Source organism: Balaenoptera musculus, chromosome 3 (genome assembly GCF_009873245.2).
Source record: "Balaenoptera musculus isolate JJ_BM4_2016_0621 chromosome 3, mBalMus1.pri.v3, whole genome shotgun sequence".
Classification (NCBI taxonomy): Eukaryota; Metazoa; Chordata; class Mammalia; order Artiodactyla; family Balaenopteridae; genus Balaenoptera; species Balaenoptera musculus.
Window position 1 is genome coordinate 59,104,948 of NC_045787.1, and position 15,637 is coordinate 59,120,584.

Consider the following 15,637-nt stretch of genomic DNA (forward strand, 5'->3'; position numbering starts at 1 on the left):
GCCTGATTCACCATGTGGAACCAGGTCTGGAAAGTACTTGATGCTCAAAAATATTAATTGGATTAATTAATCTGTCAAGGTTACACATCTGGTGAGCGAATAGCCCAGATTCAAACTTGGGGACATGCTAATAATAATTGTGGTTAATGTTTGCCAGGCTCTTACTGTGTGCTGGGCACAGTGCTAAATATATTACACAGATTCTCATTTACTCCTTACAAAAGCCCTCCAAGGGTAGATAGTTTAAATAGCTTTATTTTACAGAGAAATCACTGGTATTATGCTAGAACTAGGATTTGAGCTCAGAAAGTGTGAGCCCAAATGCCATGATTTTAGTCACCAAATTGTACTGCTTTTATCAGTTACCTGTCATTTCATCATATGAAATATTACCAAGTGATTTGGGAAAAAGGAGTTCCATGGTCAAAAAAAATTGGGGGGAAACATTGCGTTAAAAAGTAAACTTGGTTCCTGACTTCAGGAATTCTCTGAGCTTTCAGGATGCTAATGCAACTTATGAATCCTCAAGAGAAGACACAGAATGCAACATTTTCTAAGTTCATTTGGCCCCCTTTCCCACCAGAACAGTATTAGCATCTCACTGAGCCAGTATTCTGCGGAACACAGTTCGTGAAATGCTTGCCAAACTCGACAGAGGGTTGCTATATCATCTCCTTCCTAAAGAGGAGAATGAGAAAGAGGTCCTCAAAAGCCTGCTCCGTGCCTGTTAGGTCTTGGAGTCATATATTGCTTCTTTTCATGGTATTGTAAGTCTGTGTTTTAAAGAAAATAATTAGCATTATTTTAATATTTCACATCATTTTCTTATAGTGAACCAAACAAATTTTATATGAGAGAAGGATGGGGGCCCATGGATGCCTGCCTCAGTTGTGCAATATGTGTTTTTCTACATTCCTGTTCCCCTGAGCTAATTAGGCTGCTAGAATTGTGGTGACAGTTTTTTTGTTTTTGTTTTTTTAATTGAATATAGTTGATTTACAGTGTTTTAGGTGTATAGCAAAGTGATTCAGTTTTTTAATATGTGTGTATGTGTATACTTTTTCAGATTCTTTTCCATTATAGATTGCAAGATATTGAATGTAGTTCCCCGTGCTATACAGTAGTTCCTTGTTGTTTATTTTATGTATAGTAGCGTGTATCTGTTAATCCCAAATTCCTAATTTATTCCCTCCCCTCCCCGTTGTGACAGTTTTGCCTCAGCCTCCAGTGAATGGAAAGGTTTACCATGAGAACTTAATCTAATCCTGACTTCTGACATTTTACTTCTTATTGGCACAAAAGGTGACCAGTTACACTGTACACATAAAAATATCTGGTCGTTGTTTTTATTCTTTTGTAAAATATTTCATATGCTGATTTTCAAAATGTTTCAGGAGAGAAATTGACTTGTAGTACTTGAAAGTTCATGGATTAGGGCACTACATTAAAACAGGGTTTGTGCAGAAAAAACACACTTTCTGTTTCTAGGCCAGCAGCTCTACTTAGGGGACATTTATTTCATACAGTGCTGTATGATAGAGACCAAGATTTATAGTTGGAGATTTTCTGAATAACAACTCAGATAGCAAATGCCTCAGTGAAACAACTTTCCTGTGCTCTGCAAAGGAAAAAGTAGCACAGTAGGATGGATGGTTTGTCTCCAGATTTCTGTGAGGTGGTATCTTGGGTTTTGGTTTTGTTTTGTTTTGTTTGTTTGTTTTCAGTTCTCTTGCAAGACAAAATGACATTAATTATTTTTCTTTTGGGCCTTAACCTAAAATTGGAAAAATTTTACCTTTCTCTCCCCTTCATCCTTCTCCCAGTATCCTCCTCTGCCACACACCCCTCCTCTCCCAGTCTCACTTGGAACGGACCTGGTACTTTTACACACAGAGCTACTTATGAAAACCATCTCAACTCAAAAAAAACAAAAAACAAAAAACAAAAACAAATTTGAAGACAATCTGCTTGAATGATAGAAAGGAAATTCCTTTTACCTCAATTTTGTTGTGCCTGGTAAGTGATTCAGATCTTCCTTCTGCAGAGAGAAGAGAACGCAAGCAATACTAATACAAAAGAGTCCCGATTCCCACCCCCCCACCCCACCCCCCGAAAGGAAAATGAGGCTCTGCGACAACCTTGAAGATGCTCATAAGGAATGGCTTCACCTCTGGTTTGGGGTGAGATGTTCACATATTGGTGTTGAGGTTCAGTACGAGCAGCCAATGGAAGGAACAGGGAAGAAGCAGTAAATGCGAGGGCAGCAGGAGGAGACACAGGCCAATTCTGGTTTTCTGTGGGTTTTCAGGTCAAATTGAAGACAGTCTTTTTAACCAGTGGTGCTGAGACAACTGGAGGTCCACATTCAAAAGAATGAATTTGGACCCTTACCTCTCACCAGTACAAAAAATTAACTCAAAATGGATAAAAGATATAAATATAAGAGTTGAAACTATGAGGCTCTTAGAAGAAAACATAGGTATTTGTGACCTTCAGTTAAGCAGTGGTTTCTTAAATATGACATCAAAGTACAAGCAAAAAAAGAATAGATAAATGGGGGACTTCCCTGGTGGTCCAGTGGTTAAGACTTCACCTTCCAATGTAGGGGGTGCAGGTTCGATCCCTGGTTGGGGAGCTAAGATCCCACATGCCTTGCAGCCAAAAAACCAAAACATAAAACAGAAGCAATATTGTAACAAATTCAATAAAGACTTAAAAAAAAAAAGAATAGATAAATGGGACTTCATCAAAATTACAACCTTTTTGTGCTTCAAAAGACACCATCAAGAAAGCAAAAAGACAACCCACAGAATGAAGAAATATTTTCAAATCATGTACCTGATAAGGGATTTGTATACCAAATATATAAAGAACTCTTATAACTCAATTATTTTTAAAAACCCAGCTAAAACATGGGCAATGGATTTGAAAAGACATTTCTCTAAATAAGATATGCAAATGGGCAATAAGCACATAAAAAGATACTCAATATCATTAGCCATCAGAGAAATGAAAATCAAAACCATAATGAGATGCCACTTTGCATCTACTTAGGATGGCTATAATCAAAAAGACAGCTGAGTGTTGGCAAGGAGCTGGGGAAATTAGAATCCTCACACACTGCTGATGGGAATGTAAAATGTTGCAGCTGCTTTGGAAAAGTCTGGAAGTTCCAAAAAAGATTAAACATAGAGTTACCTTATGACCCAGCAATTCTACTCCTAGGTATATACACAAGAAAAAGCAGAACATATGTCCTTGCAAAAACTTACACACTAATGTTTACAGCAGCATTATTCATAGTAGCCAAATAGTGGGAAAAACCCAAATGTCCCTAAACTGATAAATAAAATATGATATATATCTATACAGCAGAATATTATTCAGCAATGAAAAGGAATGCAGCACTAATATATCCTACACAATAGATGAACCTTGAAAACATTATGGTAAGTGAAAGAAGCTAGTCACAGACGGCCATGTATTTTATGGTTCCATTTATATGAAATGTCCAGAATAAGCAGATCTATAAACAGAGAGTAGATCAGTGGGTTGGAAAATTGGGAGTAAATGGGGAATATTGTAAATGAGTTGTAGGGCTTCTTTTTGGAGTGATGAAAATGTTCTAAAATTGTTAAGTGATGGTCTCACAACCCTGTGACTATGGTAAAAGTCACTGCATTATACATCTTAAAAGAGTGTATGGTGTGTGAATTCTCTCTCAATAAAGCTGTTACTAAACACAACAAAATCATATAATTAGTGTCGTTCAGAACTCCATTTATAATTTTAGACTCTTGGACTAAAACTCAGCTCAGAGTTTGAAGTGACCTCTTCCAGGGCATCGAGCTAGTGATTGGAAATCCAGACTTCCTGAACATCAGGCCAGTTGTTTTCTGTATTGTGATTGTGACAGGAAGTTGGACCCCAACAGACCATAAAAATCACCCTTAATGAATTTTATTGGTTTGGCTGGGTAACACTAGCTTTGTAACAGATAAGCCACTGAGGCTGAGGTTGGCAGTAGAAGTTTAATTCTTTTTCAGGTAAGATTCAGTAGCTTAAGGTGAGGATGAGGGGGTACAGGAGGCTCTGTACCACACAGATAACCCAGGTCCCTGGGTTACTCAGGGACCCAGGCTGACGGGAGATCTTCCATCTTCTCTTTCAAGGTCGCCCTGGGCTTTAGCATCCTGCTAGCAGACGGGGGGAGGGGAGAGTGGAGGCTTTTGAAACATAGATCCAAAGGATATTCAGCCCACGTGATGACTGGGTACTAGTTTAGAAGCTTGCATATCATGGTCCCTGCTTCCCTGTGAGGTAGTTTAATACCCTGAGAGCGGTGTTAGGGAACCAGCCTAGCTGGTTATTCTGGAGCAGAGTTTACTGACTGTTCCAGAAAAATGGTCTTGCTATCATCAGTCAATCTTTATTGATCGTATACTGACTAATAATTGATAAGTTTCCAAGCTGTATATTATGAGGAGACCCTTTGAGGTCCTGCCTTGTCTTGCCAGAGTTCTCGAGGAGGTGACCCCATTTAGACAGACTCTAAGCTTCCCATACCCAGCACCCAGCTGCAACAGCACCCGCAAGACGCAGCCGAGGCTGTCTGTCACTTACAGTTGTGAGGTAGGTGACTGACAAAGAGGGAATTCCAAGGGAATAAATGTAACCCTAGGACGTTTACTCAACTTTGACAGCGAATGTACTATGCTCTGACCTTACACTGAAGAGTGAAAGCGTCTGCATCTCCAAACCATGGGGCCTTTACTCCTACTCTGGAAGAAGCCTGGAGTGTCCTGTTACCACTTTTATTTTACACTAGGCTGTGAGGCTGCCTTCTTCTGTTTGAGTCTCAGAGTTAAAAATTGGAATTTGAGGGGCTTTTTAAAAAAAAATTTTATTGAAGCACAAATGATTTACAATGTTAATTTCTGCTGTGCAGCAAAGTGATTCAGTTATACATACACATATTCTTTTTCATATTCTTTTCCATTATGGTTTATCACAGGATATTGAATATCCTGTGCTATACAGTAGGACCTTGTGGTTTATTTATTCTGTATGTATTAGTTTGCATCTGCTAATCCCAAACTCCCAATCCATCCCTCCCCCACACCCCTCTCTCTACCTTGGGAACCACAAGTCTATTCTCTCTCTCTTTTTTTTAATAAATTTATTTATTTATTTTTATTTGTTTATTTTTAGCCGCATTGGGTCTCCGTTGCTATGCACGGGCTTTCTCTAGTTGCGGCGAGCAGGAGCTACTCTTCGTTGCGGTGCACGGGCTTCTCATTGCGGTGTCTTCTCTTGTTGCGGAGCACGGGGTCTCGGCACGTGGGCTTCAGTAGTTGGCACACGCAGGCTCAGTAGTTGCGGCTCACGGGCTCTAGAGTGCAGGCTCAGTAGTTGTGGCTCACAGGCTCTAGAGTGCAGGCTCAGTAGTTGTGGCGCACGGGCTTAGTTGCTCCGTGGCATCACAAGCCTGTTTTCTATATCTGTGAGTCTGTTTCTGTTTTGTAGATAAGTTTATTTGTGTCATACTTTAGATTCCACATATAAGTGATATCATATGGTATTCGTCTTTCTCTTTCTGACTTACTTCAATTTAGTAAAAATTATAATCTCTAGGTCCACGCATGTTGCTGCAAATGGCATTATTTCATTATTTTTTATGGCCGAGTAATATTCCATTGTATATATGTACCACATACATATTCTTTATCCACTCATCTGTTGATGGACATTTAGGTTGCTTCCATGTCTTGGCTGTTGTAAATAGTGCTGCTGTGAGCATAGGGGTACATGTATCTTTTTGAATTAAAGTTCTTTCCGGATATATACCCAGAAGTGGGATTGCTGGATGGTATGGCAACTCTATTGTTAGTTTTTTGAGGAACCTCCATACTGTTTTCCATAGCGGCTGCACCAGTTTACATTCCCACCCACAGTGTAGGAGGGTTCCTAGAGGAGCTTTTTGATGTCGTTCAATTAGTAGCTCTATGGCCTTGGCTTTTCTGGGCCTCAGAGTAGCATCTGCAAGTGGTGATCCTAATAGCACCTTTCCTTATGGGGTGGGCTCGAGGATTAAATGATAATCCCCGTCAAGTATTAAATCCAGGTTCTAGAATAAAATAGTGCTAATAAACACTAGTTACCATTGATGGTAATAGCATTTTCTTTTGACTTTCAAGGTAGTGAAACATTGATGCCTAATGTTGCAAAAATGCTACATTTACAAGTCATTGGCAGTGTCCTAAAAGATGTTATGATGTAACTGTGATGCTTGGAAAACGTTTTTCTTAAGCAGTCAGAATCTTTCATTTAATAACAATCTGTTGGGTACCCACTATCTGTAAATACATTTGCAGGACAAAGGGATTACGAAAAGGAGGAAGAGATGGCTTTTGCCTTTGAGTACTTCATGATGTCATATGCATTAGCAATGGCTACATTTTAAATAGGCTATAGTTAACCTAAGTTTTTAGAATAGTTAGTGTTTTCAGCCAACTACACATATACTCTAACACAGACAAAAATTAAGGTGATTATCTTTTTAAAAAGTAAGCCCAAGTCTAAAATATCACACTTCAGAGTTGTTTTTATTTTAGCTTCCTGCCCCTTGGTCCCAAATGTCAATTTATCTCCCCCACTCCTACTACAAATTGTCAATTTACCTCTCTCCCACCCTTCATACATCTACCACCAATTACGGGATTATTATAAAGCAGTTATATACTGTTGTGTTAAAAACAATTTTGTACATTTTTTCAAGATAATTATTTGAAAACAGGTTTGTTTTAATGTGAAGTAGCATAATGCTGTAATTTGTAGTTTATTTAGATTAGAAACTTGGTCTAGTGCAGTGGCTTTTAATTTGGCCAGATTTTTATCAAAAAGGCAACGTTGTTATTGATTTCTTACATTTTAAAAAATTCATCAAGACTTTGGTACTCTTACGTTCATTTGAAGCCCTTGTTTGTTATGTGAAAGCAAACTTGTCATCTCATTTTATCAGTTCCTTGTTCTCCCAGTTTCCCCAGTCCCCCTAGGATGTTAGACCTGGGAGAGACCTTAACATCCCATCCTTCTCATCTCCTGCCCCTTTAGCAAAGGAGAAAAATGAGGCCCAGAGAGGTTAGGGGGCATGCCTGGGGTCACACAGTGGATGTGAGGCTGAGTCCTCCCTCCGCAAGGGGCCCCTCTCCCTGGCTGGGAATATTCTCTTTCCTTTGACCCCCTCCTGCACTTTCTAAGCTGTCACCATACCGTTTCCTTGAAATGCCCCTTGTTTTCCTCCCTTCCCATGTCTTCCTGTCTCATCCAGTCCCTCAACTCCTCACAATGGGAAAGGCTGACGGAGCGCTTATCTTTGGGGCCTCCATCACACAAGATTACTTTTCTCTAATTACCACTGTCAGCCTGTCACTCCTCTGCTGCGAAGCTGCCAGGAGCTCCCTGCTTCCTGTGGCAACAGACGTCATCACTTCTCCTCTTACGCCAGCTCCTTCAGAGCCTCACTTCACTGTGTGTGCTCAGCTTTATTCCTTTCTTCCCATGAACCCCCAAAGGCCCAGAGTCTTCTCTGGGTTTGCTCCGTGAATCAGCCATGTTTCCTTTATGGCTCCCCAGCTCCGAAGCGCTTCCCCTGCCTTTCCAAATACTCCCCTTTTCTAGGCCAAATCCAGATCCCACCACCTTCTCATTGTTTTCCCTATTACTCCAGTGATAATCCAATGATCCCCTTTATTCCCCAGCTTTTTCTTCTTATGCGCTAACATGTAGCATTGGGCAGAATAGCCTCTCTTACATGGCTCTCTGGTTTTTCCCCACAATTGTGCTGCCTTCTCAATTATGTTTAATGCTCTTTGAAGGCAGGGCTTATGTTCATGTTTTTCTCATATACTCCACGTTTTACATCGCCTAAACAAGTGGTCGGTAAATACTCCTTGCTTATCAGAGACTCTTTGAGCTTTTAAAAGACGTTGGCCAGAGCTGCAAGCCATTGAGACGTTTTACAGTGTTCACTGCTTGGATCAGGTTGTTAATACTGCAGAACAGCCCTCTCCCGACTGCCAGGTGTCGATGGGATCGGCGCTGTTGTTGTTAATGATCTTCTGGGGGGACTGGCTATATAGGTGTGGAGCTCACACGCATTGTTGGTGATTGGGCGGTGGGTTCGTGGCAGGGAGGTGAGAGCTTGCACCCCTGCCTCTTGGGTCTTACAGTAGGGAAGAGTTCTTCAAGAATGGGTAGGAAGCGCATTATTCTCTGAGCTCCACAGATTCTCAGCACACCAGTGTGAAATGGGAACTGGCCTGGCTCCCCTCCCACTGTGTGTTTTTGAGCCAGTAATGACCTTGGTGCTCTCTTTTCTACAATACTGGCACAATGTCCTAAGATTTAATCTCATCTTTTTCAGAATCCAGTAAATAGCTTCCCAAAAAAGGTAAGCATGCTGTAAGAAGTTCCTGGTATTGGAAAAAGGAATGTGTCTTAGTTAAAGAAGACAGCGTCTGCTTTCTGAATTGCACTGTCCCTTTTCCATGCTTTCTACCTTTCCTGGTAGTCATTTCCAGACTGAGGCAACTGCAAATTTTACTGCACCTGGGACTACACTCTCCCCACAGCATAACCCCTACAAGAATGTCCTCCACTAAGGGCTCATAAACTTGGAACTGTTTTTTTCTGTAATGTCAGCAAGACTCATTCCACCCATACAAATACGGTCTGGCCTTTTTCCTCTTTGGCGCAAAAGAGAATTGGCAGAGACTCTGATAAAAAGTGAAGTTGACAAGCTCTGGCTTGGAAGTGAGTTCAGTGCCTCTGGGCTTGTCGTCCCCCTTGTTCCTGTGTGTTCTGAATTCTTGTCCCACCCAGAAAGTTCTCTCTTCCCATGTGTGACACCTAAAGATGTTTCACATCCTGCTCCCTTTGTTAATGTCTCCATCACAGGTAGTAAGATACTGCATCTCTTCATTTATAGAAAGTTACTGAACTGGAGTCACCTTAAGGTTTTTTTAATCCCTGTAGGTGGATGGAAGTCTGCTTAGTTGAAGAATTGCCACCAACCACTGAACTGGAAGAAGGGCTCCGGAACGGAGTTTACCTTGCAAAGTTAGCCAAGTTTTTTGCCCCCAAAATGGTATCGGAGAAAAAGATCTATGATGTGGAACAAACACGTTATAAGGTAACTGAGATCTAATTGGTTCTGGCCTCCAGCTCAAAGTGAAAGTTCAGTCTTTCCCTTCCTTTCCTTTCTTTTAGTGTTTCTATAAGGATTTTGTGGGAGATGGGGTGTGGGGAAAGGGGATGTCCTTGGTCTTTTAAGCCTGTTAATAATCATTCCTGAGGCAGCAGCAATTTTAAAATCAAAGCATTTTTCTATTTCTGGTCTGAGGCCGAGATACCTCTGCTTTGTGGGGCTTCCCAACTCCCACCCCCATTATTCCTTCATGGAGGTCATTTTATTAGTGCTAGTAACTGTAAGAGTGGGGGGCCCTCTACCCCCTGCTTTTTTCACCATCAACACAGTTTATTACTCCCCTTGTTCTCATCAAGGAATAAAGTACCCAACTGGGACTTGAACTTGTGGCCCTAAAGAGTTAGGCCCAAGGTGATTTAAAAAAAAAAATTCTGATATTGAATAGTCAGGAACTCCTTTCCCTTTGGTGTTTAAAGCAAATTAAGACTACCCTTTTTATATGGAACTAGTTTTAAGAATTATTTCATGGCTAATCTGGGAAGGCATATGGGTGAGAAAACCAAACCAAAATAAAAACCAATCTTGTATTAATGAAAAAAATTCTGATATTTTACAGATACATGTTTAAGTATTTTCAGGTAAAGTGATACATCTATGATTTGCTTCAAAATAACTGGGAGGAGGGTGGACAGATGATTCAAGACTGGCCATGAGTTCATAGTTGTTGAGATTAGATGAGGCATGCAAATGAGTTTATTATACTATTCTGTCCAATTTTTTTTTTTTTTTTTAATTTATTTATTTATGGCTGTGTTGGGTCCTCGTTTCTGTGTGAGGGCTTTCTCTAGTTGTGGCAAGCGGGGGCCACTCTTCATCGCGGTGCGCGGGCCTCTCACCACCGCAGCCTCACTTGTTGCGGAGCACAGGCTCCAGACGCGCAGGCTCAGTAGTTGTGGCTCACGGGCCCAGCTGCTCTGCAGCATGTGGGATCTTCCCAGACCAGGGCTCGAACCCGTGTCCCCTGCATTGGCAGGCAGACTCTCAACCACTGCGCCACCAGGGAAGCCCCCAATTTTTATGTTTGAAATTTTCCATTAAAAAGTAAAGGAGGAAAAAGTAAACACCAGCCTGAAAGACCCCTTCATTATATGTGTCTTCAAAAGGGAATTTTAAAATATGTGCTGTTCCCTCCTGGAACATGTGATCCGTTCTCCACTTCGGGTCAGGGTTTCTAAAGCTTCTTTGAAACTTGATTCTTTATTTTCTTAATATATTGTATTTGGCTTTTTATATCAGTATTTTTTATCTGCAGATTTTCAAGTATCCTTAAAAGTTATTTCTCTTAAAATTTCAAGGGTAAATTAAGTATAGTTGAAAATGGAATGATTTTCCATTTATTGCATGTCACACTACCCTTCAGTTGTTATTGAGACAAAATTTATTTTTAAAATATGTATATTGAATTCAGAGCAAATGTTTGAGTAATGGTTTATGCTAACAGTAGACAAGATGAATTGACATCTTTTTTGACAACTCTCTTTTCATCATCTAGCCTAAAAGGGAATTGAGCAAAAGTTTCTGCCTTGAATAACGTTATGAATAAAAGTGTTTGCGTATCTTAAAATAAGTTTGAGTTTATTAAGTCATGTGTTTATTAACTCTAGATGTTTCTCCCTAGAGTAAGTTTTTGGCCTTTTGGAAGACTTAAGTGAAACAAATGACTTAGCCAGCCAAAATTAAAGTTTTTTTTTTTTTTTTTTTGAGGAATACTTTAAAAGTTCAGAAAAGCACGGTAAAAAATAATTTGTATCCCCCTTGCAACAAAATAAATGAACATTTATCCACATTTTAGAGCACGATTTTTCTTTTATTTTCATTACTGTAATGGTAGTTACCAAGATCTAGGCCTATGAGTACTAACAGCCATGTAGATTTGATGATAGAGTTAAAGTGTAGTTGGCTCCAGGCCTCCCTGGAAAGGGATTGTGGGTATTTTGTTTTGATGTGTGGATAGTGAGAATCAGGCCAGAAAGACAGACCTTTAGTGAAGGTGAGACTCAGAGCAGCGGGTGGGCTAATTCTTCCCTCTCCTGGCACATTATACACCTTGAATATAGGTGTCTCTTCCCAGTTCAGCTGTGGACCCCCTCATGGCAACTTAAACAGGTACTGTTTCCTCCTGGCATCAGAGATCCTATTATTTGAATCAGTAGCAGCTTCTCTTTGGGATGGGGACGGGGAAGTGATTCCAATTTCTTGTTAAAAAATAAAGTACCTGCAGCACCTAAGCAGATGGTGGCATCCCTGAGCAAAACATCGTGACAGAGGGAAGTGTTCTGTGTTGCTGTCGCCCGTGCCGTCAGGCCCCCGCTGGGGTGCACAGAAGAAAGGATGCCAGGAGAGGCATGGGAAGAAGGGAGGTGGTGGATGGAGGGTGGTAGATGCCAGCTGTGACGTGGGAGAAACACGGGACGAATGGAAACTACCCCTCTGTTAATTCACTGGAGAAAAGAGGCTTTTCTTAAAAAAAAAAAAAAAAAAGAGGCTTTTCTTTTTCTCCTTTTAGTAAATCCTTGAAAGTGTCCTTGAATGGGAATTGTCAGTGATTTGCCATATAATCATAAGTTTTTATTTTAAGGCCATTTCATTTCTTCTACAGAAATGAAAGGAGACCAGTATTAGTGGGCAGGAGACTTAGCTTCCCGTTCCTGTGTTCTTCAGGTCTAAAGCCCGTCACGTGGTCCTTTCTAAGGAGCACTAAATCACGGGACTGCGGCAGAGATGTTGAAACACAAGGGAACACTTGCTAACCTAGGCCCGTCTCTTGATGTGCCGCCTGGAAACCATGAGTTCAGTGAACCCGGGTGCTTGCTGCAGGGTCTGCCTGGACCGCAGCCATTAAAATATGACCCACCTGTTGGGCAGGGTGTCCCCGAGGCAAAAGCTCTGTCCCAAATTTCAAGGCCTCAGTTGTGGCACTGATGATGGCTTTGAGCTAAGTAGATGGGAGCTTTCATGCTGCCCCATCCTCTTTGTCTGCCAGCTTATGTACAGCCTTGGCCCTTCATTAACTTAGGTTTAGAAAGATATGCTAGGTATTAGAGTTAAACCTTCCAATGATGAGTGTTCTTTCCCTGACCATTCCCACCACCCCCTTCCAGGTCTGAGTTGCGTGATCATGCCATGCACACGTGGACACACCACGTTGTACTGTAATGATTATTTTGTCATGAAGGCAAGAACTGTGTGTGTCTCCTATGTCATATCCTCAGTGAATGCTGCAGGTTCTGGCCCATAGGGTGTGCTAGGGAAATAGCTGTTGGGTGAAGGAACGAATGACAGTAGTTCATAGTAAGCCAAAGTGCTCCGTTTCTTGTCTTCTATGCTTTATTCAATACTTTATTCAATATTTACTGAAACTCTTCCTCTAAGGGTGATGCTCAAACTTCCTGTGGGACCCCCTGATGGGTGTGTGTAAAAACGTCAACTTTTGGGCCCCATCCCAGACTACTGAGTCAGGCAGAATCTTAGCCAGGGACCCAGGAAGCTGCATTCTTAATAATCACCCCAGGCAGTTTTTTTCTTATAGTCTACAAAGGTTTGAGAACCACTGCTCTAATAGGCAGACACACATTAATATAATACATTTTAATAAAGTTATACAGAAAGCAGATAAAATTGTCCTCAGATGGAAATACATAAAGGATAGGACTCAACTATCCATGCAGTACTTATTAGTACCTACCATGTGGCAGCCGCTGCTCCAGGCACCAAAGGCAGAGTGAGCAGCAGGGCAGACATGATTTCATGGTCAGTTGGAGAGACAGACTGTGAGTAAAATAGACAGTTGTGAATTGTGATAAGTGTATGAAGGAAGAAATGAAAGCCAGAATTATTGACAGATAGCCATGGGCTTCTCTGAGGAGGCATTTACTCTGGGGCTGGAAGAATGAGAGCAAACTCGTCCGTGTGGAGAGTTAAGGGTAGGGAATGGGGAGGATGGTCCAGAGAGAAGGGACCCATTTGTGAGAAGCTCAAGGAAGAAAAGAGCTTGGCCAAGTTGAGTGGCTGAAAGGCTACGGTGAGGGCAGTGGTAAGAAATGAGACCAGGAGGGAAGCAGAGACAGATTACTCAGTGACACATGGAGGACCTAAGTACAATGAGTGACTTCATCCTAAGTACAGCGGTACAGTATGTGCTTTAGAAAGATTTCTCTGCTGCTATGTGGAGAACACATTGGAGGGACGGTGGACGTGCAGGCAGAGTGCATGAGGGGATTACTCAGTCCAGGTGACAGGTGACAGTGGCCTGCAGAGACAAGAAGTGAGTGGATTCAAGAGGGAAAACAGAGGGTGAATCCTGGAAAGGGGCTGGAAATGGGTGGAGGGCAGTGAAGAGAAGACGGCTGGGTAGATGGTGGGAGCCAACCAAGAAGAGTGTGGTCAGTTCCGAAGGGAGTTGGGCTGGTAAAGAAGCCGGGAAGGTTTCCATGGTGGGGCTTGAAGGATGAATGTTCCCAAGCCAGCTAGGATGACCAAGAGAAAGAGGAGGAGGAGGTAGTAGGAGGGGCATTCCTCCGAGAGGATTCAATCTGATAAGGCTCAAAGCCAAAGAACACTATCACTCTGGACAGTGCATTGACAGTTGCAGACGTACAATAAACGCGCATTGAACATTTAGGTGGGCCTTAGATAGGGAAAGCAGATACATAGTGGTCAGTAGTATGAGCTGTAGAACCAAAACACCTCAGAATCTGGCTTCACCACTAACTTTGCCTCTGTGAGCTTCAGTCTCCTCCGATGTAAAGTGGGAAAATAGTAACAATATCAACCCTGTTGAGAAATCGTGAAGAACAAATGTGATCTATGCAAGGCGCTTGGCCCAGTGCCTGCCTGATAGAGGTAAGCACACTGTAAGTGTTACACTGTAAGTGTTACAGGTGTTTGTTCTGAGGCTCCGTGAGCAGTAAATTGACCAGAATATTTGGACTTGAAGTCAGGGAATTCTGCAAGCTAGTCTTGACCCAGAGCTCAACAAGTTAGATCAACTCGAGTGTCTTAAATACTTAGGGCATCAGTTGCCTCATCTATAAAATGAGCAAATTAGAATAATTACTGGTTTTAAACTACCTCATAGTTCTAAAATGCTTTGATCCTAATATGTAAGAAGTTACCATCCAAAGAAGACTTACATAATACCTCATCTATTCCATTTAAACTGCAGTAATCTTTTGGGCTGGTGCTGTAGTAGCTCAGCAGTAGAAAATCAGCATATACTCTCTAGTCTAATACATGAAAGAAATTAGGTAGATGTACAGTAACAGCCCTTGGCCAAGTTATGACTGTAGACATACCACCTAGCCTAATATATTAATATTAGTGTAGAAAAAATGAAACTGGTGAAAAAATAGACAAGCTATAAATGGTTATAGTGGACTAAGATTATTTTGAGCCTGTTTGGAAGATTGTTTTTGTTCTAATTGAAGTAAACCTGGTAGATTGAAGATGTTCATGCAGTTCGCTCACTGAAGCTTACTTCTTAAATATGCAGGCGTGGACCATAGGGTTCTGGAGTCAGCATTCCTCAGGTGTTTAAAGCGGACGAAGGATTTAAAATCTATCATTCATCCACCGTAGAAATATGACTAAGATAACCCCCCTTTCCTTCAGTGCCTCTTACATGAAGCGCTAAATCTTTTTCTGACCTTACAGGTGAATAAAAGCTTCAAGCCCAGTCTTATAATTACAATAACTAACATGTATTGCATTTTAGGTGTACTTTGCAACTAAGTGTTCTATGTATAGTCTCATTAAATCCTCAACCCAAAGTAGCGTACCGTTCCCTTTTGTAGCTGAGGAACCAAGGTTCGAAGAGATTTGTAACTTTCCTGAGGTTACGTAGCTAATGAGACCACTAGATGGATGGGATGATTTTGTTATATAATTTGGGTTGTTGAAGGCTATCAGCCAAAGACTCTCAGAAACCAACACAAAATTATATTTATTTAAATACGATGTGCCAAGAAAAAATGCATACCCACGGAGCTATTAAGGAAGAGAAAATAGGAGCTTAGTGGAGATTTGAGCTTGTACTGAGTGATTCTACTAAAGATTTAGGGAAGCAAGGATCGTTGCAGTGTTGTCAGGAAGCGGGATCAGTTTGGTGTCTTGGTAATTTTTATCTAGGAGGTGAGAATATTGAATAGGGACCAGATTGTCATCAGTCAAGAAATAAGTCGCCCATCTTAGTTGGAAGAGGGCGATGTTTAGTTACTTTGTGGTGTTGAGGACCTCTGCCCTGACGTGATTGAGGATTATCTCCGCTTTGTCCCTCCACAGTCGCAGACTGGCCGTGTCTGAGGTCGCAGAGTGGCCGTGTCTGAGAAGTGTTTGTATTCTGCAAAAGTTGATGCGGAGTTACCCTCAGAC

The 15,637-nt window shown here is 41.4% G+C and overlaps 1 protein-coding gene across 1 annotated transcript in view; it reads left to right on the plus strand.

The window, feature by feature from the left end:
• IQGAP2 (IQ motif containing GTPase activating protein 2) overlaps positions 1-15,637 on the plus strand; it is a 291,241-nt gene that overhangs the window by 134,155 nt on the left and 141,449 nt on the right. Inside the window, exon 3 of the mRNA XM_036849360.1 lies at positions 9,037-9,193. Coding sequence (XP_036705255.1) covers positions 9,037-9,193 — 157 coding nt within the window. The remainder of the gene's footprint in view (positions 1-9,036; positions 9,194-15,637) is intronic.